At 34.3% G+C, this 25,961-nt stretch overlaps 1 protein-coding gene across 1 annotated transcript; it reads right to left on the reverse strand.

Annotated features, from left to right (window-relative positions):
* Positions 1-929: 929 nt before the first annotated feature.
* Positions 930-24,964, reverse strand: LOC139855800 (floral homeotic protein AGAMOUS-like). The gene is made up of 7 exons (XM_071845043.1): positions 24,541-24,964; positions 2,013-2,094; positions 1,816-1,877; positions 1,618-1,729; positions 1,472-1,513; positions 1,288-1,329; positions 930-1,112 (listed from the first exon to the last, which is right to left on the reverse strand). The coding sequence occupies exons 1-7, from the start codon at positions 24,819-24,821 to the stop codon at positions 930-932; spliced, it is 804 nt and encodes a 267-aa protein (XP_071701144.1). The 5' UTR covers positions 24,822-24,964.
* Between the last annotated feature and the right edge of the window lie 997 nt (positions 24,965-25,961).

Here is a 25,961-nt window from a genome sequence, read left to right on the forward strand (position 1 = left end):
TGTTGCACATGTTTTTTATATATAATAATATATTGGTTATGACCACTTGGAGAATCATATATATATATATATATATATATATATATATATATATATATATATATATATTCATGTTTAGTGGTCATGGTGTCTGAGCTTAAAAACCTACAAAAGCAAAGAAAGAAAAAAAAACACATTTTTTATTCCATTCCAAAATCATCAAAATCACATACGGAGTGTTACTATAGTATTGTTTCAATTAGATTAATCAAAGGTTGATTAATTGTTACTTGGGTTTGGACTAGCATCCATTGGCGTTGTTCGAAAAGGTAGTGGACTATCCAAAGATACGGTCATACCCTTTGATCGTAGGTTTCTCTCCGTTCATCAGTTTCTTCAAGATAGGTATATCGTTAACTCATCTTGTGATTTATATTCATGACAATTATTATGGTGTAACCGGATCTCATTGGGATAAATTCATCGTGTGCATGTTTCATTAAATATATGATTTTTTAATCTTGTAAAATTTCTTCATAAAATAATAAAAGATTATTATTTAACTATCTACTGTGTTAATCTGAATTGTTAAAAGTGAACACGATTTTCCATCAACTTATATATTAGGTGTTTGTATTAGCTAGATTGCATACAGAAGACGACAGGTGCTACTACAACTACATATTTAATGTTCTACAATCAGATTACATGCAAATTTCAATTAGTATTACATATAGCAAGCAAGAATCAGTCTACTAGTTAACTAATCATTAAAAGGACCAGATATCTCAAATCCAGCTCGTCCTTATTACCTGCACAAAAAATAAAATCACAAGTTAATAAGATAAACTAATGACCCAAAGTTAACAATAATATGTTCTTCATTTATCACCAAGCTAGAATTACGATTTTCACAAGTTCAACCGAAAAAAGATATTATTATTAAATACTTACACTAATTGGAGTGGGGTTTGGTCTTGGCAAGAGTAATCGTTATTGGGTTGCATTTCATTCGTTTGAAGATAGTTTCGACCGTCAAAGGGCTGGTGTGGTGGTATGAACTCGTAATCTGAACTTCCAGGCATCAAGCTCATGTGTTGCTGCTGCTGCTGAGCTGTTTCGTTTTCAGCTATCTAAAAAATCATTCATCAAAAATTTTAATCAGTGTACTCAGTTGGCTAATTCGTGTTACATACATATAGAAATCGATATATATATATATATATATATATATATATATATATATATATATATATATATATATATATATATATATATATATATATATATATATATATATATAAAAACCTTTGCTCGAAGGAATTGATTGTTGTTATGCAACTCAAGTTCCTACACATAATTCAATCAGAAATTATTCAAGATTAAGATCTCTTTTTAGACTTACGATTGAAATTTCCATCCAAAATAAAGTAAATAAGTTATTTGTGTGTTCACTATGAATCAATAAACATAAAGAAGTAAATTTACTTACCCTCTTTTGCATGTATTCAATTTCAGCAAATAAAAGTTCATTCTGCAATTTGATTAAAACCAAAGGTTCTTCAGCTCTTAGCCCGTGTAAACTATGGATTTGGAAATCTAATAAGTTAGCATCTGAGTTAAAAAAAAAAGCTGTACCTTTTTCGATCGAATTCTGGCAATCGCTTTCTCTAACTTACCCTCGAGGTTCTTCAGCTCTTTGGCTGGCATATCAGTCAAATTTTCACCCATGATGTTCCTGTAAAATTGCCTATTTTCGGACAAGGTTATACTATATTGTGTTTATACTAAAAGTTTATATATATGGAGACAATTTTTAATCTTATAAAAAGATACCTGTTTTGGTTCTGAAGGTTTGCAATTTGCTGACGCAGTTTCGTAGATTCTTGTTGGTAATACTGTAGTTTTAGTGAGAGATTTTTATTAATTAGAACACTGGAAACATGCACGTACGATTGAGCTTAAATATTTTATATGTAATTTTATTACAAAAAATTAATTATAATAAACATAAACTCTGAAAGGGTACGTACCTGAGCATTGGCTTCAGCAACCGAGCCACTGCTAGGAAGATCAAGGCATGCCTTTTTGTACCTATCAATTGTGCCTTTAACGCTGCAATAACAAGACGACCATGATGATCATCAATGCATAAGATTTATGGTGCGTGTAGTTTTAGGCAATTGAAGGTGACTAAAGAAGTTATAGAAATTAGAAAGAAAAAAGAAAAAAAAAAAAAAAAAAAAAAAAAAAACTAATTACTGGAACAACAATTCATTGTCTTGAAAATGGAGAAGAAAAATGTTAATGCAACTAAACACACCTCTAGAATAACATTCCTGAAATTAGTCAGGACCAGACCAGATTTCTGTGAAAATTCACAAAATATAACTTCAAGGTTTGTGTGACAATGTTATACTTACATAATTTAGAAAATAATTTTAACTTCTTGCCCCTCCAGCTGTTATGTTCAATGCATATATATAAATGGATATTTTCAATGAAACTATCATTAATATTGGAAAGGCATGCAATAGTGTTGATATGTTTCTTGGTTTTGCACATAGGATAAATTGATGTTCATACTTTCAACACTTAATCCTTAAAGCATTTCAAAGAGTATGAAATGTTGTGATTTTAAGGAAACAGAAAATGTACTAAAGTGAATAAAATATCTCACTTTTTCCTCGGAGATATTAAGGATACCAAATTAACACACATGGTATACAACCTCATTTTGGTCGAAGCAACTGATTGGTTATCTCTGCCACGCTGTCAACGCATCCATCATTATGATTGGTTACCTCTTTCTATGGCTAGAGTGTTGCCACGAGTAAATAACCCATTTACACAATGGATAATCAAGTTAACCCTCACCGTTTTACCCTCCTCGTAGATCCAAAATCTATTTCTCTTTTTCACTTTCTTGTAGACTCCGAGTAAATCAGAGCCGTCAATCTCATGAAATTAGACTTGTACGGATATCTTATCTCGACATTCATCAAATACTAGTATCTCACTGGCTCCCTCATTATTACTCTCTCTCTCTAACTTTTTTTTAAAAAAAAAACGATAACATTAATAACGCATCCGAAGATCAATTCGTACAACCGATACAATAGAGTCCAAAATGAGCTCTAATTAATACTAAACAAACCTGATCAAATGGCTCACCAACGTGGAAAGAAATCGCGTTTTACAAAGAAACAAAACCATTTAAAACTAACAAGAATCAAAATACCGGTTATACTACAAATAAACAATTTAAAATAAGAATGAAAACCAACGGTGACGATTAGGAGAACACTGACTGCCGCGACAACACACAAAGAACCAGCAAGCAGCAACGCCCCAACCGTCTGAAGAAGAGTCCAATCCGCAAAAAGTCGCTTCCACCTCCGGATTTAAACCATATCTCCAACACGGTTAACATCACCCAACACCACGATAGAGCCTAAAACCATCACCGACCCCTCAAACTCCTCAGAAGCCACCCCCAATCACCCAAAACTACCGAGCACTAGCGATGGCCACCACCAACAGGGTGGTAGACCGCCGCTAAACACCAACCTACTAGATAATCTTCGACTCCCACCAACGGCCACCACCAACAGGGTGGTGGACCGCCGAGCATCACAGAACACCACCAGAACCACCATCTAACGAGGCCACCAAGGAAGATACATGCAAGGGAACAAACAACACCATGCCTAAAGCGTCCAACAGCCACTACTAACAGGTTGGTAGCCGGCCAACCTCCGCCGAAGAGAAAATCGGCCAGAGGGCCGGAGAAGAGCAGGAAACAGAGAGGCGAAAAAGGACCAAGCAACCATAGCGATAACTACCACGAGAAGGGTGGTTAATCTCTCTATCTATATAGCTATATATATACATTTACATTATTAACTTGCGGGCATAGCCCAATTGTTCTCCCCATGTACTTTGTGTCATGGGATAGGGGGAAGTCATGGGTTCGATCCTTAGAGATGACATGATTTTCTTTAAACCAATTGAACACAAATAATGGTGGCATATATTGACCCTATATGGAGGTTTTACCGGATTCGTTCACAGACCTCTACCCGGACCACTTCCCGAATGGATGTGTTCCCGGGTACCGTCGATCGGGTTCGGGTTTTCTCCCGAACGTGTGTGTTTCGTGCAAATGATGAGGGTCGTTGAAATAAATGATCTATTGATGCCAAAAAAATCGCCGTTAAAAAAAATACATTTACATTATTATAAGGTGATTATTCCTACACTACTAAAATTATTCATACACCACTAAATATGCATTACAGTATTGTACTATACAACCTTTTAAAGTATATATTTAGTGGTGTATGGATAATTTCTAGTGGTTTATGAATCACTCCATATTATTATGATGCAATCCATTCTTTCCAATTTAATTGTTATTTGATAGAAATTACAAATTTTTAATAAAATTATTATTACATTATAATTATTTTATATTTTACATTTTTATCAAATATTTAATACTTCTCTTTTGTATCTTACATACACAGATTACGGGTGTATAAATAAATTTTACATTTTTAGTCTTATATATTTATAAAAATGGAAAATTAATTTGAAATAACTTAAAAGGAATACTGAACAACAAAACGACGAGAGTATTTTTTATTTTTTTTGGAATAAAAAGATAATTCGAACATCATAGAATAAATATGGCATTTTCAATTCGTTTTATTCAAAATAAATCTTCATTTTCAAATGTAGACAATCAATTTTTTTTTTTTTTTACATTTTTACATTTTTTTTTTATCAAAAGTTATGCTTAAAACAAAATTAAAAATGACATTTAACTTTTAAAAGCATAAATTACTTTACTTGAAATTGTGTGATATACACCAACAATAAATTTATTTTAGGAAGAGTAATAAACAATTTTACTCATGTTATTATTATTATATGCATAATATAATTTATATAGTTTGATAACTCGAAAATAAAGGTCCTTTAATATTTTTTATCCTTTCATATTTAACATAAATTCATGTTAATTATTCTCATAATTAATGTTTATTAACTCATGTTAAAAGTTATTTTTTTAGTCTTGTACTGAGTATACTTTTAATGACATAATTAGAAGTTTAATTAATTTCAACTACGGTTTTGTTGTTGCATAATGTTTTAGGAACGTTTATTTATTGTGTAGTACACTTATATGTTTATCAACGCATGAAATTCATCATTTGCATGAGCATATGCGGATGAAATCTCATCCTTACAAATGAGTGATCTTATCCGTATGGATCAAAGACCGGTTTGGACATAAGGTTGTATGTACGGATGAGTTGATTTATTCATACGGACCAAAAGACATCCGTACGAATGTAAACTAGTCACCTATATATACAAATGTTTTTTGCATTTTAGGGTTAAGGGAGGAAAGCCCTAATTCCTGGTGTGTAGAGGCTATTTGGAGGCAGGGGAGATCGTGCTCGATCTCCCCGTGGCCAATCAATGTTATTCTGTTAAATCATGTAGTTGTTCACATTTATATAGTAAATTTGGTTTAACTTTAATTCATTGTTTATCTCTTCCGTCTTTTGATCTTCTGCTCGATGTTTATATTACGTTGCACTTCAACGGAACATCAAATTGGTATTAGCGCCAATAATCGACCTCTTGATTATTGGATCAATTTATAGATCAAAGACGTTAAATTTGGATTAATCTGTTCTTCATGATTTTGGGTTTAAATCTTCAATTTTGATGTTTGATTTAGAAGATTGAAGTTAGCGAGATGTTTATGGGCAACCTTAGAATGATTTGGTGTAATTTTTTATTGAAAAACTCGAGCAAAACTTCAAAAACACCATTTTGGGGTTGATGGTGCGGATGTCGTCTGCTGTTGTCATGACTCCGTTGTACGGATGGGTTATCATCCGTACCGACGAGTGGACACATTTGTACGGATGAGTGGACACATTCATATGGACGATTCCAATGCTCATCCGCTTAAATCAAGTAAACATACCTAACGACGAGTGCATACATCCCTACGGATGAGAAACTGATAGACGAGTCAATCAAGGAAAATCCACTTAGAGAAAATGTATATACAAGTCTAATGGATGACCTCCTTTGTTCATTGTATTTATAGAAGAGAGTTAATATTTAAGAAAATGATAGTGAAGTTATTGTGGGGTAATCAGGAGGATCTGATTATTTATGGGCCAACGAGGTTATATATTTTCATTCTGATATTTGTGATTCCGCTTTGTGGATGGAATCTAATTTATTTTTGGGAGGGTGATGCACAAACACGAAATTCATAAAGTAATCTTTGATGAATATGAGTGCTTTCTGATTTGTTTGGAGTTGTTAGTTGTGGGTCAGACTTCTCTATATTCTTTGCCTATACATTTGTAAGTCATGAAATGGTATAACCTACAATGTTTATTAAGATACAACTAACAGTAATGTGAAGATTTACAGTTGATGATTTTAAAGAAGTCATTATGTATAAAGAGTTTATCCGAGATATTTAATGAGATCTGTCAGAGGAGGAATCTTTCTTCTATGGTACTTTAGATAAAACGTTCAAGCAAAGTTGAAGAAATTACAGAATGTCAATAGTATTTCGTCTTCAATGAGTGGAAACGTTGATTTTCGAAGTTTAGATTTTTTTTTAATTGAAAGGCAGGGCCTCAAAGTGTGGTTGGTGGGGATTGAACCTGGTCTCCTTTGGAGATTCCCAAGCACCCAACCACTCAACCAACCCTTTGGGGTTTGAAGTTTAGATTTTAACGTATTCTGGAAGACTTTTGATGGAGTTGGTGATTATGATGATTGTAGTACTACTATAGAGATTGACTGAAAATTACAATAGGTGTTTACAGCATTTCCCTAGAAACGTTCCAAGGAGAATTTCTTGATGCAAATTTGTGTGGTCGTCGCTTGGCGAATAGTTTAGGAATGTTTACTTATTGTGTTGTACACCTTGATGTTTGTAAACGCATAAAAAAAGTTATTTGCAGGGGTATATGTGAATGAAGACTCATCCGTACATGAGTGATCTCATCCGTACGGATCAAAGACATCGTTGTCCTTACGGATTAGTTGACTCATTCGTATGGACCAAAAGGCATCAATATGGATGTAAAAGAGTGGCTTATATATACGAGTGTTCTTTGCATTTTAGGGTTAAGAGAGGAGAGCTCCAACTCCTGGTGAGCTGCGGCGATCCAGAGGCAGGGGAGATCATGCTCGATTGCCCCGTGATTAATCAATGTTTTTCTGTTTAAATAATGTAATTGTTCACATTTATATAATAATTTTGATGAAACTTCGATTCATTGTTTATCTCTTTCGTCTTGTGATCTTGTGCATGATGTCTATATTACAATCCACGTAAATGGAGCATAGGGTTTAAACAAATAAGCAGAATTTAATAACATCATGGATCGGCTTAAAAGACAAATGAAAACTTCTCATAGATAGTTTTCCTAGTATATAGTTACACAATATACATGATTAATTAATACTAGTAATTAATTACGTGATGTATATGATTAATGTCATAAAATGGAGTTTAAGATCATATATATATATATATATATATATATATATATATATATATATATATATATATATATATATATATATATATATATATATATATATATATATATATATCAATCTTACGTTACGTAGGTTGCTGTTTTAGTTTCAACAGCATAGTTAGCTACGGAAAAGTGATAAATGGACAATCCAAAGGGAGAGACTATATATATAGCTGGTATATGTGTTTGATTTAACCATTCATGAACTTTAGAACTGAAAAGAGGATGTTACATAACATGTCAGTAACTTACAAGACTTTAAAGGAGATCTTAGTTGTGATTTTACCCCAGGATTTTTGTGCTTTAATGTTTAACAATTACCCATTTATTTATTTATATAGTATCTAAGTTTTGTTTTTTTTTTTTTTGTTTTTTTTTTTTTTTTTTTAAAATATATAGTATCAAAGTTTTGTGTCAACCTTTTAAACGAATTATATACATTTTTCAATCAGTTAATTAAATACGCAGCGTTACCAATTTAATCTTAAAAAGGATCAAGCAAGTATACCGTTACCAATTTAATTTGATCTTTTAACTTAATACACTATATTCATTTCTAAGCAAAGGGAAAGTATTTAAACTTAAATATCAGTTATTAATTCATTGTAGCTTTCTTAGTTAATACAAGACCATGTTGGAGGTTTTATTAATTTCTTTCGTGTAGGGTAAAATAATCGATAGCTGGATAAATCACTGAATCGTGGTATCACTTTCCGAAAGTAATTATTCGACCCTTATAGCCTGGGTTACACGAATATCACTTTGGGATAAGACAGAGATTAAATTCTTGTTTTGGCAGAAACAAGAATTCCTTTTGCAGAAGAATATTTTGGTGTTCGTAACTTGTGTCTCTGTTCATGCATATTGGTTAATATATTTATATACACCCTTATCATGAAAGAGTCTTTTATTAAAATCAATTGGCCGATTGATTAATAAAAGTATCTTCTATAATATTCAAAAGTGGTTACAGGAAGAATATTTCTATAAACAAATATTATCACTTCCATCATTAAAGTAAAAGTTGTTACTTTTGCAATAAACAAATATTATATTTTACAACTATCAAAGCATGAGTGATCACTTTATAATAAACAAGTATTATTCCTTCAACCACTAAAGCAAAAGTGGGTGCAATAATAATTCTTCCGTAATCACTCAAAATTGTGTTAAGTGTTTTCTTACTGCTGTCTCTTAAGAACCAGCACTGCAAAAGGACCAGCAGCGCAAAAATCAGCAAACAGGACCAGCAGCGCAAAAGTCAGCATACAGGACCAGCAGCGCAAAAGTCAGCATACAGGACCAGCAGCGCAGAGGAACCAGCAAACAGGACCAGCTGCGCAGAACAACCAGCACAGGGACCAGCTGCGCAGAACAACCAGCACAGGGACCAGCTGCGCAGAACAACCAGCACAGGGACCAGCTGCGCAGAACAACCAGCACAGGGACCAGCAATGCAGAACAACCAGCACAAGGACCAGCAATGCAGAACAACCAGTACAAGGACCAGCAATGCAGAACAACCAGTACAAGGACCAGCAATGCAGAACAACCAGCACAAAACACTTAGCCAAATTTCAGCTTACTAAGAAAACTTAGTACTGAAAACACTTAGTCAAATTTCAGGTAGACCAAGTCATGATAGTAAATAATGGAAAATCACTTTTGGGTCCAGGTAATCTATCACTTAATGGGTGTACACTCCGTACCTCCAAACCCATTTACAAGTGTAGATTAAAACCCAAAATTACACTAAATTTACAACAATCCTCCCCAATTTAGTGCAATTCGTTTCATGAGAATGAAACAAATTAAAACAAAACTCATGCATAAATGAAAATATCTTGAAGATTGAATTTTCACCTTAGTACATTACACATTCCAAATATTCGAGAATCGGGGTGTTCTAAGAATTGAACCCTTCAACCCATTTGAATAACTGAAAATAACATACACATAAGTTTTCAAATACTCTAAAGCTATCCTGACACTTTACAAGCCATGTGTCCATATCCATTCATGAATGTATCTAAAGCAAAAGTCCAAGCTTTGTTGAAGCAGCAAAACTTCACATTCACATAGGTAGTTTATTTCAGTCATGCACCTGCTATTGCACTTTTTCAAATAAACCATTAAGAAGCTAAACTTTATCCTCACCTTCAACAGGTCCGAGTACATACCTTACCTTGGGATGATACAAAATTTTGTACTCCAAATTTCTAAGTATAAGCCTTCCACATTGAATTCAACTTCTAATTTTCATCAGAAGGGAATTGGGTATCTTATAATTAGAAATTTATGTGGACTTTAAACCCATCCCCACAGCAGACTTGTTCACCAAGTCTCTTGCCAATCCCTTCGTCAAGTGATCAGCTAAATTCTGTTGTGACCTCGCGAACACTATAGAAATCACCCCATTCATGATGAGTTCACGAATCATGCTATGTCTGACACCTAAGTGTCTAGACTTTCCATTGTACATCTGGCTATAAGCCTTTGCCAATGTCGCAGCACTATCACAATGGATAGACATGGGTGCTATAGGTTTAGGCCATAATGGTATCTCATGAATCAAGTTTCTAAGCCATTCTGCTTCTTTACCAGCAGCAGCTAAAGCAACAAACTCAGATTCCATCGTTGAGTTGGTAATACATGTCTGCTTCTTAGAAGCCCATGAAATAGCACCTCCCCCAAGCAAGAACACCCAACCACTCGTTGAAGAATGATCTTCAATATTGGTTATCCAACTCGCATCAGAATATCCTTCTATTACCGAAGGAAACCCATTATAAGATAAACTATAGTCCATAGTTTTCTTCAAGTACTTCAGTACCCGCCTAATTGCTTGCCAGTGATGAGTACTAGGATTACTAGTATATCTACTCAGTTTTCCCACAGCAAAAGCAATATCCGGCCTTGTACAAGTCATGACGTACATCAAACAGCCAATCACTAGAGAATACTCAAGTTGTGATACAGCTTCACCTTGATTAGGCATAAGCTTCTCACTTGGATCAACAGGGGTACTCACAGGATTACATTCAAAGCAATTGAACTTTTTCAACGCCTTCTCAATATAATGAGATTGACAAATCAAAATTCCTTTGCTTTCACGTTTGATCCTAATGCCAAGGATAACGTCAGCCTCCCCCATATCTTTCATGGAGAATTTTGATGACAAAAATTCTTTTGTTAAATCAACCTGACTTTGGTCAGTCCCAAAGATTAACATGTCATCAACATATAGACAAATTATAACTCCTTTACCAGAATCATCAAATTTACTATATACACATTTATCTGCTTGGTTTAATTTAAAACCACTAGATAAAATCACTTCATCAAACTTTTGATGCCATTGCTTAGGTGCTTGTTTCAAACCATATAAGGATTTCACAAGTTTGCACACCTTGCCTTCATTTCCTGGCATGATAAAGCCCTGAGGTTGGTTCATATAAACCTCCTCATCCAATTCACCATTCAAGAATGCTGTCTTCACATCCATCTGGTGAATAACTAGATTGTGAATCGTAGCCAAAGCAATCAGCAGTCTAATGGTAGTGATACGTGCCACGGGAGCATAAGTATCAAAATAGTCAATTCCAGACTTTTGTCTAAAGCCTTGAATGACTAACCTTGCCTTAAATTTTTCAATAGTTCCATCCAGCTTCATCTTCTTTTTGAAGATCCATTTGCAACCCAAAGGTTTGCAACCAGGAGGTAGATCAGCTAACACCCAAGTGTTATTGCCCATGATAGAATTCATCTCATCATTAATTGCCTCTTTCCAGAATGCAACATCCTGAGACCTCATTGCTTCATCATATGTTTTAGGATCATCATCAACATTGAAACAATACGAATATTGGGTAGACACATCATCCCTAGAACCTTCAACTAAGTATAGTTGAAAATCTGGTCCAAATGATTTAGGTTTCCTTTTTCTTTTGCTTTTCCGAAGCTCAAGTGACTGATCAACAGCCTTTTCAGAGACTTCATCATTATAATCCTTATTGATTCCATTGTTACTTGGAATCATATCCTTTGGTCTAGGTATAGATGAAAATCGATTTTCATCAAAGATTGCATCCCTTGAATCAATCACAGAATTGATTGAGACAAACTCATTAGGCTCTATTACATAGAACCTATATGCCTTGGAATGTTCAACATATCCAACAAATATGCAATCTATACCTCTTTCACCTAAACTTTTCTTCTTGGGATCAGGTAGTCTTACAACCGCCCTACAGCCCCATACCCGAAGATAATTCAAGTTAGGTTTCCTTTTATTCCAAAGTTCATAAGGTGTAATCTTGTTTCTTTTGTTAGGAACTCTATTAAGCAAATAACAAGCTGTTAACATAGCTTCCCCCCAAAATCCTTCACTTAAACCCAAATAGGATAACATGGAATTAACCATTTCCTTAAGGACCCTATTCTTCCTTTCAGATATACCATTTTGTTGTGGAGTATATGATGGATTTCAATACATAAACAAAGTCACAAACCCATTTTGTTACATATAAATTCGTGTGTATATGTATATATAAAGCGGAAGCAATTTCAAGTTTATGCATGTAAAGTTTAACCCTTTAAATTTGAAATCCATTAAAGATCTAGTCTTGAAAATACACTTAAATGTAAATAGAGCTAGTTAGATGTTTATACCTACTCCAAAATGGAGGTGAAGAACTAGGATGAAGAAGATGATGTAGATGAAGAAAACTTCTAACTTGAAGCCTCAAATCTTTGATACCCACAAGCAATAATCAACACTCAAGACTTGGTTAGGATTTTAGACACTTAATTACTTGCAAAAATCAACCAAGAATCCCTTGAAGAAAGGAGAGGAAATTGCAAATATTATTTTCAAAATGCTAGAGTCAAAGAGTGTGTTAAAGTTGCACCAATGCATGTGTATTAGTCATAATTATATGGAGTAATCAAGGAAGGGTGGTTGGCACCTAGGAGCCTTCAAAAAAATGGCCCCCCACCCCTTCCATTTATTTTATATTTTATTACATATTTATAAAACATACATGCATTTAGTTGTAAGTATTTTATTTTATAAGCCTTTTATAAAATAAAATGCAACACACATATGTTACATACACTTTATATTATTTATAACCTATATAAATAATATACAACATGTAGTAACTTATAATTATCCAAATAATTATATCTAGCATTTATTTTAGAAAACCAATTTCTAAAATTCAAGTGTCGTGTATTTGCTTTAATGATCCGATTGTCAAAACAAATACATAAAGTGTTGATAGCTTGTTATTGGGTATGACCCGACTTGGATCACAACATGTAAGCCACATTAATTTATTATGTCTCTCGGGCACAAGAAAATCCTTCAATCTCCCACTTGCACGAGAAACATAAGGAATTAATGCAAGTGACAGATACCACCTAACGACCGTCCATCACCCCCAACATGTTATGACTTAGTGCCATTCAATAACATCATCCCTTTCGAGTTTCCATTTCGAATAAGATTTAGGTGAATCTTTCAATATATCCTTTTGCCCTAGATGTCATGTTAAATCCAAGAGACATAGAATGATCACTCTCTTATAGATTTAACTTTGTCAGGCCTTAGACATCTGACTCTCAACGAATAAGAGGGACAAATTCCATCTTGACTACATACGTCCTAGACATTACACTTCGTACCATACCTGAAACCTCCCTTATGTACTACCATGTTTCAGAATAGCGAAGGAAAGAATCAAGGCACAATATTCGGTGAATATCTGAACCCAATATGTGTCTCAGGTCAGAGGATATAATGATATTCTCCTTTACTCAAGATTACATGTGATCAACCACAAAGGTTCCATATAGTAATCTTGAGAGCGGGTCTTCCAATATTTGTGTCCCACAAATATCTATGAACCTTGGTTGCAACCTTGCCCTACATTCACCATTTGAATGTTAACCAATCCAAGTTCATAATAGTCTAGACCTCACACTTGTTCCCACAAATGTGATCAACTACGGAATTTAGAATAATAATTTATTCATGGATAAAATATGCTAAATTGGAACATGACTCATAATTTAAATTAATACCATAATTATATTAATGAGTTTGAACTAATTCGTTCCGTTACAATACATAAAGTAGATCAATTCCAATCACTAGAATGTCGAAGCCCTAATGCACAAACATGTCCCTCATGTTTTGGCCCATGTAAAAGCTTCGTGAGTGGATCCGCAACATTTTGATCTGTGTGAACTTTGTGAATACATATCTTTCCCTTTTCAACCTCATCCCTAATGTAGTTGAATCTCCGCTCAATGTGACGAGTCTTTTGATGAGCACGAGGTTCCTTGATTTGAGCAATCGCACCCTCGTTGTCACAAAAGATCTCAAGAGGGTCCTGAATGGAAGGGACCACTCCTAAGTCGTCGATGAATTTCTTCATCCATGCAGCTTCCTGAGCTGCCAATGAGGCGGCAATGTACTCCGACTCTGTAGTGGATAACGCAACAACTTCCTGTTTCGCACTCTTCCAAGAGACCGCACCACCATTTAACATGAATACATAACCGGATTGTGACCGAGAGTCATCTCGATCAGTTTGGAAACTCGCGTCCACGTAACCTTTTACAACGAGTTCCTCCTCACCAGACCCATATATTAGAAACATATCCTTAGTCCTTCTAAGGTATTTCAATATACATTTAACCGCAGTCCAATGACTATTTCCTGGGTTATTCTGGTATCTACTTGTCAAGCTTAGAGCGCATGACACATCCGGTCTAGTACATATCATTGCATACATGATAGACCCAATAGCAGATGCGTATGGGACTTTCTTCATTCTCTCTTGTTCATCTTTCGTGGTAGGACACTGAGATGAACTGAGAACGGTTCCTCTTTGAATAGGTACCAAACCTTTCTTAGAGTTTTCCATCTTGAACCTTTTCAAGACCTTATCAATGTATGTACTTTGACTTAAGCCTATCAATCTCTTGGATCTATTCCTATAGATTCCAATCCCCAATATATATTGTGCTTCTCCAAGATCCTTAATGGAGAAGCAACTTTTTAACCAAGTTTTGACCTCTTGCATTGTGGTTATATCATTCCCAAATAATAATACGTCATCCACATATAGCACAAGGAACATTATGGAGCTCCCACTAGCCTTCTTGTATACACAAGCTTCATCACCATTTTTAATAAAGCCAAATTTCTTTGCCTCTTCATTAAAACGATGATTCCACATTCTCGATGCTTGTTTCAACCCATAGATTGATTTCTTTAACTTGCATACTTTTTTAGGATTTTTCGGATCGACAAAACCTTCGGGCTGTGCCATATAGACATCTTCCTCAAGATATCCATTTAGGAAAGCGGTTTTGACATCCATTTGCCAAATTTCGTAATCATAATGAGCAGCGATGGCAAATAATATCCTAATAGACTTTAGCATTGCCACAGGCGAGAAGGTCTCATCATAGTCAACCCCTTGAGTTTGAGTGAAACCCTTTGCTACAAGTCTAGCTTTGTATGTATCCAAGTTTCCATGTATGTCGGTTTTCATCTTGAAAATCCACTTGCAATCAACTAGCTTAGAGCTAGGAGGTTGCTCAACAAGTTCCCAAACTTGGTTTTCATACATGGATTGCATCTCGGCGTTCATGGCTTCCTGCCATTTATCTTTATCTATCCTTGATAAAGCATCTTTGTAGTTTGTCGGTTCATCCAAATCAACCGTATAGCAACCATCCACGAGAAACCCATATCTCTCGGGAGGATTACTAATCCTACTAGATCTTCGAACGTCTTGTGTACCTTGATCATCCACTTGATCATTTTCAGCATCCTCATGTTGAGTGCTAGTGTCAACCAATTGTGTATCATCGGCTTGATCTTGTACCTCTACAAGATCTATTTTTCTTTCACCATCACCTTCCATAAGGAACTTGGTTTCAAGGAATTCCGCTTTCCGAGCTACAAATACCGTTTGCTCGGATGGATCATAGAAGTAATATCCCATGTCATCTTTGGGATATCCTATGAAGATACACTTTGTGGATCGAGCATGTAGCTTATTTGCTACATAACGCTTAGGATAAGCTTCACATCCCCATACTTTCAAGTATGAAAGAGAAGGAGGTTTTCCAAACCACATCTCATGAGGAGTTCGTTCCACTTTCTTGGTTGGGGCCATATTTAAAATACGAGCCGCGGAGCTTAGACAATAACCCCAAAATGATAGAGGTAACGAGCTTCTAGCCATCATAGATCGAACCATATCCATTAGGGTTCGGTTCCTCCTTTCGGATACTCCATTAAGTTGGGGTGTTCCGGGTGGAGTAAGTTGTGAGATGATCCCACAACTCCTAAGATGATCTTGGAAGGCATCGCTTAGGTATTCACCTCCTCTATCGGTACGAAGTACCTTGATTGTCCTATTGAGTTGATTTTGTACTTCGTTTTGATATTCTTTGAATGCTTTAAACGTTTCGTCCTTGTGTCTTAGTAAATAGACATATCCGAAACGACTAAAGTCATCAATGAAAGTAACAAAGTATCTTTCACCATTCCTAGTTATGGGTTTAAAGGGTCCACATACATCCGAATGTATTAAACCCAATAAATCTTTAGCCCTTTCATGAGTGCCTTTGAAAGGTGCTTTAGTCATCTTGCCTTGTAAACAAGATTCACATACATCAAACGAATCCATTTCATTTGATTTCAAAAGTCCATTCCTTTGAAGTGTATGCATTCGGTTCTTGTTTATATGTCCAAGGCGACAATGCCATAAATAGGAATCACTCAAATCCCTTTTGAGTTTCTTGGTGCTAGTATGGTATATTGAGCTATTAGATGATGCATCATCATGAACCAATTCATAAATTCCATTTGAAGGCGTAGCCTTGAAATAGAATATATCATCTTTAGAAAAATGGATATCATTATCAATAAAATTAACATTGAAACCACATTGTCTTAAGCGAGAAATAGAAATAATGTTTCGACATAAATCCGGTGCATACAAAACATTTTCTAAAATAAGCTCCAATCCACTTGGAAGCTTCAAAACAAATTCTCCTTGAGCTTTAACATGCACCTTTGCACCATTGCCCATATAGAGACTTGATGTTCCCGCTTTATGATCACTTCTTTTGAACCCCTGCAAAGAATTGCAAATATGAGTTCCACATCCCGTGTCTAATACCCATGTATTAGAAGAAGTAATACTAAGCTCTATATATACCATATATATATTACCTGAGGTTTGCCCTGCATCCCTCTTGTCCTTCAACTCTTTAAGATAGACCGGACAGTTTCGTTTCCAATGACCCATCTCACCGCAACCGAAACATGGGTCTTCCTTGGGGTTTGCCTTCTCGGCTACCTTTTGCTTCTTGGCCTTGTTGATGGTTGGGGTAACCATCTTCCCCTTCCCTTTGCCTTGATGGACGGGTCCTTTTCTCTTAGCCACCTTTGGCTTAGAGGTGTTACCTTTAGACCCACCTTGATCGATTGCTAACACGGGTAAAGCTCTTTTACCCATGCTTGTTTCCGCCGTCCTAAGCATACCATGAAGCTCACCTATGCTCTTATCCATCCCATTCATGTTGTAATTAATTACAAATTGATCAAACCTCTTTGATAGGGAGTTAAGGATAAGATCGGTGGCTAACTCATTAGATATGTTAAGGTTGAGACGGTTAGCACGATCGATAAGGCTTTTCATCTTAAGTACATAAGATGAAACCGATTGGGATTCGTCCATACGACAAGCATGAAGCGCCCGAACCGTTTCGAAACGCTCAACACGTGCTTGTTGGAGAAACATCTCCTTCAATTGTGTTATCATGTCGTAAGCGCTATGATGCTCGAAATCCTTTTGGAGTTCGGGTATCATAGTCCCAAGCATTAAGCATGAGACTTGAAGGGAGTCGTGGCAATACTTATCGTAAGAGGCCATTGCCTCCACATCACTCTCATCCGGTTGGTCGGGAATGGGGTCCTCAATCACATACATTTTATCCTCTTGTTTGAGGACAATCCGAAGATTGCGGAACCAATCCATAAAATTTGTATGGTTGAGTTTGTCTTTCTCGAGGAGAGACCGTAACGATAGGTTGTTAAAGTTAAGTGGTGCGTTGTTCATGTTGTTGTTGTTATTAGCGGCCATCTACAAAATTCAACAAAGTTCTTTTAAGTATCGATTTGGATTTAATAAACAATACCCTTTTAATTTGTTTTATTAAATATTAGAATCCAACGGTAAATCAAATTTCGGTTAGGTGACCTTTATCCCGTCATTTGATTTAGCTAGGTAGTCATAATGACAATTGCAATCCTTTTGCAACTTCTAAGTTATGGGATCATGCAATCCTTTTGCATGGCATATTAATCCCATCAACGCCTATTTGTTCCTCATGCTTCGGTGACCCTAAGTTCATGATTCCCAAATCAAGTCGTCCTACTTGTGTAGACATGTAGACTTAACATACAAGTGGTTAGGTGACCTTTATCCCACAAGCATGCAAAGTGTACTTTATTCATATTAGTTCACTCATGACGGTTAGGTGACCTTTATCCCATCATGAGATTCCTAATATGTCTAAGTGTTTCCACAAAAGGATGGCGTTTAACTTGTTTATCTTGTATTAGTAAAGGGATTTTAGGTTTTCTACATTCTAGTTTAGAAAACAAAGTGCTATACACCAACATGCATTTGGTGTGTAGTATGTTTATGAAAAACCCATTTTCATGTGCCTTTTAGTAACCAATTACTAGTTTTAACCATTTCATTACCTTTTTAAATAAACCATTTTATTCAAGTCTAATAACCAATTATTAGTGTCATTTTGTTATGTTTTATTATAACCATTTTATAATGTATTATGCAAGTGTAATCATGTGATGATCTTGTAGCAACCAAACATACAAACATACACAAACATGCATAGCAAAGTGTTCACAATCAAGAGCCATTTTGGTAGACATTTGTTTAGCCAATAAACAAATGTCACCTAAGGGGTTAAACCAAAGTAAGAGATTTTACCAAAATCTCCCACTTAATCTTGTAATCTTCAAAACTTCATCTTGTAATCTTCTTCATGAATCTTCACTTTCATTTTACAAAATCATATCCTAATACAATTTTTCTAGAAAATGAAATAACAACCTATTCTATTTTACAAACCAAAATAGAACAAATTACATACAAAATACAAGATTAATTACAACTTTTACAAACCAAAATTACAAAATAATTACAAGCCATATGAATGAATATTACACCCATGAATAATCACCAAATCAATCAACCAAACAAACACATGGCCTAGGCTCGATTGTGAACAACAACATAACATCAAACATGGCCAAAACTTGAAATCCCAAACCCATTTTTGGGACCAAATATTTCGGCCATCACCATACACCCACCAAAACTCAATATTTTTACATTCTACTTTCATGCATGTTGGTAGATTGTAAAGAAAGTGAGTTTACTAGCCAAAAACAAGAAGCATATTAACAAGACTTTGGCTCTAGATACCATTGATGGATTTCAATACATAAACAAAGTCACAAACCCATTTTGTTACATATAAATTCGTGTGTATATGTATATATAAAGCGGAAGCAATTTCAAGTTTATGCATGTAAAGTTTAACCCTTTAAATTTGAAATCCATTAAAGATCTAGTCTTGAAAATACACTTAAATGTAAATAGAGCTAGTTAGATGTTTATACCTACTCCAAAATGGAGGTGAAGAACTAGGATGAAGAAGATGATGTAGATGAAGAAAACTTCTAACTTGAAGCCTCAAATCTTTGATACCCACAAGCAATAATCAACACTCAAGACTTGGTTAGGATTTTAGACACTTAATTACTTGCAAAAATCAACCAAGAATCCCTTGAAGAAAGGAGAGGAAATTGCAAATATTATTTTCAAAATGCTAGAGTCAAAGAGTGTGTTAAAGTTGCACCAATGCATGTGTATTAGTCATAATTATATGGAGTAATCAAGGAAGGGTGGTTGGCACATAGGAGCCTTCAAAAAAATGGCCCCCCACCCCTTCCATTTATTTTATATTTTATTACATATTTATAAAACATACATGCATTTAGTTGTAAGTATTTTATTTTATAAGCCTTTTATAAAATAAAATGCAACACACATATGTTACATACACTTTATATTATTTATAACCTATATAAATAATATACAACATGTAGTAACTTATAATTATCCAAATAATTATATCTAGCATTTATTTTAGAAAACCAATTTCTAAAATTCAAGTGTCGTGTATTTGCTTTAATGATCCGATTGTCAAAACAAATACATAAAGTGTTGATAGCTTGTTATTGGGTATGACCCGACTTGGATCACAACATGTAAGCCACATTAATTTATTATGTCTCTCGGGCACAAGAAAATCCTTCAGTATAAGGAGCTGTGGTCTCATGGATAATACCAACGGATTGGAAATACGATTGGTTAATGTATTCACCTCCCCTATCTGTTCTAAGTCTTTTAATCAAAGCCTTTTGTTGTAATTCTACTTCAGTTTTAAATATTTTAAATTTATCTAATGCTTCATCCTTAGTATGTAACAAATAAACATAGCAAAATCTAGAAGCATCATCAATAAAAGTCACAAAATATTTCTTGTTCCCTAAAGTAGGAGTAGCATGCAAATCACATAAATCACTATGTATTAATTCCAAAATTTCAGTAGCACGATGTACATTTTGAAATGGTTTCTTAGTGATCTTTGTTAACATACAGGTTTTACACTTTTCATTGTTCATGTCAAAAGCCGGTATTAATCCATCTTTAGACATATCTTGCATTCTTTTAAAGTGTATATGTCCTAGTCTAGCATGCCAAAGTGTAGAATTATTTATGCTAGAAGTAGATATAAAAGCAAAATTAACATTCAAGTGATTAATGTTAAGTCTAAACATTCTATTGCATAAATAACCAAAACCAACAAACATACCATGTTTTGACAAAACAAACTTATCAGATTCAATCACTTGTTTATAACCACAACAATTTAACACACTACTGGAAATCAAATTTTTTCTTATTTGTGGTACATACAAAACATCAAACAAACAAATAATTTTTCCAGAACTAAAACACAAATTCACACTTCCACGTCCATGAACAGAGGCTGTTGACTCATTTCCCATATAAAGAATTGATCCATCAGTCACGGACTCGTAAGTCTTGAACCAAAATCTATCCTTGCATACATGGGTGGTGGCTCCCGAGTTAACCCACCACGCGACATCATCATCCTGCACAAAATAAGCCTCGGATATATATGAAACATAATAATTCTCATTTGAATTATTAAATATATTCTGACCTTTCGAGTTGTGGTTGTTTAAACCATTTCCCGAACCGCTTGTGCTAGATCCTTTGGCATTATTATTACCAAAAATAACCTTGCAATCCTTTTTCATGTGTCCAGTTTTACCACACTTCCAACAAGTCAATTTAGACTTCTTGTTCGGATTAGCCTTGTTATAACCTTGATGTTTACGTTTGCCATTTTTGTCATTATTACTAGTGAACTTTTTATGTTCCACCATATTGACAACAGACGTACCAGCAACTTCGTTGCTCTTTGGCTTGTCATTATCCTGCAACCTGAGGGATTCCTCAATACGCAGATGACTACCCAACTCAACAAGAGTTAACTCCTCCTTCTTATGTTTCAAAGAATGTTTAAATTCTTTCCAAGATGGAGGTAGTTTATCAATTATGCTTGAGACTTGAATAGACTCATCCATGTTCATCTTATGTTGTGTGAATTGACCAAGTATACGAATGAGCTCATTGTATTGTTTCAAGACCGGTCTAGAATCGACCATCTTGTAATTATTAAAATTACTCACAAGGAACTTTTTACTAGAAGCATCCTCAGACATATACTTGGTTTCTAAACAGTCCCATAGTTCTTTAGAAGATTCAATATTTAGGTAAATATCAAAAAGGGAATCAGCCATACCATTGAGGATTAAACCTCTAGCGATGTAGTCATCGTTCTCCCACTTGCACCTTTTCCGAATTTGTTCAATAGTGGCATCATCACCATGATCTTCAGGAATTGGTGTGCTGAGTACGTACACCACACTCATGCTGCTCAGAAAGAAGTGCATCTTCTTTTGCCATCTCCTAAAATCAATTCCCTCAAACTTATCAAGTTTGGAGAAATTCGCCGTCATGTGTTTCATCGTAGCCGCCATCGATTATAACAAATAATTACTTTCGATTGTTGGAGGTTTTATTAATTTCTTTCGTATAGGGTAAAATAATCGATAGCCGGATAAATCACTGAATCGTGGTATCACTTTCCGAAAGTAATTATTCGACCCTTATAGCCTGGGTTACACGAATATCACTTTGGGATAAGACAGAGATTAAATTCTTGTTTTGGCAGAAACAAGAATTCCTTTTGCAGAAGAATATTTTGGTGTTCGTAACTTGTGTCTCTGCTCATGCATATTGGTTAATATATTTATATACACCCTTATCATGAAAGAGTCTTTTATTAAAATCAATTGGCCGATTGATTAATAAAAGTATCTTCTATAATATTCAAAAGTGGTTAGAAGAAGAATATTTCTTTAAACAAATATTATCACTTCCATCATTAAAGTAAAAGTTGTTACTTTTACAATAAACAAATATTATATTTTACAACTATCAAAGCATGAGTGATCACTTTATAATAAACAAGTATTATTCCTTCAACCACTAAAGCAAAAGTGGGTGCAAGAATAATTCTTCCGTAATCACTCAAAATTGTGTTAAGTGTTTTCTTCCTGCTGTCTCTTAAGAACCAGCACTGCAAAAGGACCAGCAGCGCAAAAATCAGCAAACAGGACCAGCAGCGCAAAAGTCAGCATACAGGACCAGCAGCGCAAAAGTTAGCATACAGGACCAGCAGCGCAGAGGAACCAGCAAACAGGACCAGCTGCGCAGAACAACCAGCACAGGGACCAGCTGCGCAGAACAACCAGCATAGGGACCAGCTGCGCAGAACAACCAGCACAGGGATCAGCTGCGCAGAACAATCAGCACAGGGACCAGCAATGCAGAACAACCAGCACAAGGACCAGCAATGCAGAACAACCAGTACAAGGACCAGCAATGCAGAACAACCAGTACAAGGACCAGCAATGCAGAACAACCAGCACAAAACACTTAGCCAAATTTCAGCTTACTAAGAAAACTTAGTACTGAAAACACTTAGTCAAATTTCAGGTAGACCAAGTCATGATAGTAAATAATGGAAAATCACTTTTGGGTCCAGGTATTCTATCACTTAATGGGTGTACACTCCGTACCTCCAAACCCATTTACAAGTGTAGATTAAACCCAAAATTACACTAAATTTACAACAGACCAAAGAGTATAAAGATTAATAAGTACCTAAACAAATTTAAGGGTTTGTTTATTTTATTTAATTTTTTACAGCTACTAATTCAGTAAAGTTCTTGCTTTTTTTATTTTTTTATTTTTTATTTTTAACAATGAACTTTTTATAACAAAAAATTATTCTCATTTCTTTACCACTTAATATGTAATTTAATTTGAAAATTAATCTGTTTCTCAAATAAGAATAATATAGAAACAAGACTTGATACATTTAAAAGGTAAACATCGTCTAAGGCTAAATATTTATCAAAAGGTAATCAAGAAATTACCCTAAGACTAAATACTTATGAATCAGGAAAATTATATAGTAAAGTCTAAATTAAGTAGTTTCTATATCTATATCATGTATATAGCGCTTTATCACCCATACAAATTCCAAGAAATTGCCCTAGTTTTCGTAAATTTAAATCTAAAATACTCTTTTCTAGGTAATTGGAACAACGCAATTGATTAGAAATCAACTGATGATCATAGAAAATTTTATCCAATTGATTGCGGAATATCTTTTGATAAACCCAGATCGAATTTGGTGACCGAATTTAACCCAGAAATTACTACTTCCACCTTAATTAATGTGCAACAAAAACCAGTACAAGCTAAAACAAAGTTTTTACTTATTTATTAAACCCTAATTTCTTCCACCTTGATACAATTTGATACCCATGAGATCTTGGATATACTAGAAGGTGTTTAGTATGCACTATATATCATCCGTAACTCAAAAAAAAAAAAAAAAGGTAAAAAAATTACTATAATTTATTTCTTAAACTTGTTTAACCACCAACTAAACTAAAATTTATTTTATTGACTATACTTTGATGACATCTCTTTTCAGAGTCCTTTCATTTTGCGTTAGACGATGATTAACTGACACACATACATATGCTTATTAAGGAAGGGTCTAAATGATGCAAGTCTATGAACAAATAGGAACTTGACAACATCATTGTTTTTATGTGTGTGTGCTTTCAGTGTGTGTGAGAGAGAGAAGGCATGAAACACAAGGCAAGAGGGTAAGCTGATCTCACAGATCTACAAACAACATTTACTAAATCTTTGTTTATTGGCTTGTAACATATACATTCACTAGTGACTTCTATGTTACCATCTTTTAACAACAGATCTTGTAGGTACCAAAATATGAAACAAAGATTGGATCATAGAAAAGTTAAATAGTAGTAAAAAGTAGTAGTAACAAAATAAAAACTAGTCATCTTTTTGAGGAAAAGAAACAAACATAAAATGTAAGAGACACAAGTGAATCTTTGTTCCACATAAAAAGTTATAATAAATCAAAACTAAACAAATTCACCAAGTAAATTAAGATATTGTGCCCTTTGTAATAATCAAATCTTTTCTGAAGTCACATTCATTTATGTACTATTTCACAAACCCTAATTAATTAGATTGAAAAAAAATTTAACCTAATTTATTTTTCATCAATAATCATCTAAGTTATCATAGATTTAATTGAAGTAAGTAGCCAAAAATTATATGTATATATATACCTGTTGTTAGCGTACTCGTAAAGGCGTCCACGGCTCGAAAAGACAACAAGAGCAACTTCAGCATCACAAAGGACAGACAATTCATAGGCCTTTTTAAGCAACCCGTTGCGGCGCTTACAAAAAGTCACTTGTCGATTCGTTGTGTTCTCGATCCGCTTGATCTCGATCTTTCCCTTACCAAGTTTTCTTTCTGGAGACATGTCACCAGAGTCATTTGGCAACGACATGGATCGATTGTCGCTACAGCTGAAATTGAGCTCAAATGCATCAGAATTATCCATGAATGTTTTAGTAAATTAAACACAGTACACCTCAAAAAGATAAGAACTTTATTATCTAAACTAGTGTTAAAGATGACTCGAGTTCACAAGAATAATGGGTGGGGTTGATACGGATGAATCTTTCTTTAATGTGTATAATTGAGAAGAGAAACTAATCAAGTTACAACATTTTATCTCTTTCTTGCTTTTTGAAGGCCTTCACACAAATTTAAACAGGAAATATGCAAAAAAATGGAAGTGGGAGGTGGGTAGATAATGAGTTTTTGCAATAAAGTAGAAAATGACCCTTTGTCCATCAAATTAACAAACTTACTTAATGATATTAGTTTAATTAATAAATACCGTTCATATATTTGGTATGTATCAAATATATACTTGATATTTATTTTTTTTTAGAAAAAACTACATTTCTATATATAGATCTTACTCATCTTCACTCTTTCAGAATCACTATTCTAAAAGTTGGTTCAAAAAAGAATGGATGGACAGAGAAAGAAATAGACCTTTGAACTGAAGTGGATGAATGAACTTTAGACAAAACTACACCCAATCTCTATATATCTAATATCTTAAAATTTGTACATTTTTTACTCCCCTTTTACTATTAGAATAAAAACTAGTAAAGTGGACCGCGCTTCGCGGCGTTGTGCAAAAAAAAAAAAATTTGTTTACGATTTCATATAATTACAATGCAATTAAGAAAAATAACTATGAAATTTGTAGTGCAATCGAATTTGCATAACTTTTTTACCATTATTTTAAATTGCCTAGCAAATCGCCAGCCACCTTACAAATCCGAATCGTCGCACTCTTCCGACACCGTCACCCTTATCTTTTTTTTTTTTGTCTAAAACTCCAACTATGTATTAGTTTATATTTTTATTTTATTTTGAAATGGGCCCAACTTATTCTATTCTTTTGTTATCAAGATACCATTAGTCACTTTAAAAAATATTACTATCCAATTAGTATAATTATGTGGTTACAACTAATTTAAGAATTTTATTATAAAAATTTCAGATTATTATTATTATTAAAAACAAAGCAGTCACAAATTAGGTGGTTCCCAAAAAAAAAAAAATTAAAAAAAAAATTGTTACAGTAACATTTCTACAGTGATTGCTACAGTATAACAGTATT

This window comes from Rutidosis leptorrhynchoides, chromosome 6 (genome assembly GCF_046630445.1).
Source record: "Rutidosis leptorrhynchoides isolate AG116_Rl617_1_P2 chromosome 6, CSIRO_AGI_Rlap_v1, whole genome shotgun sequence".
NCBI classification, from domain to species: domain Eukaryota; kingdom Viridiplantae; phylum Streptophyta; class Magnoliopsida; order Asterales; family Asteraceae; genus Rutidosis; species Rutidosis leptorrhynchoides.

Bases quoted from the DNA above. Each gene is read 5' to 3' on its own strand.
- LOC139855800 (XM_071845043.1), bottom strand. From the start codon at position 24,821: ATGGATAATTCTGATGCATTTGAGCTCAATTTCAGCTGTAGCGACAAT. The intron at 1,514-1,617 runs GTACAGCTTTTT...ATCAAATTGCAG, and splicing joins CCAGAATTCGATCGAAAAAG to AATGAACTTTTATTTGCTGA. The intron at 1,330-1,471 runs GTAAGTAAATTT...AATTATGTGTAG, and splicing joins TTGAATACATGCAAAAGAGG to GAACTTGAGTTGCATAACAA.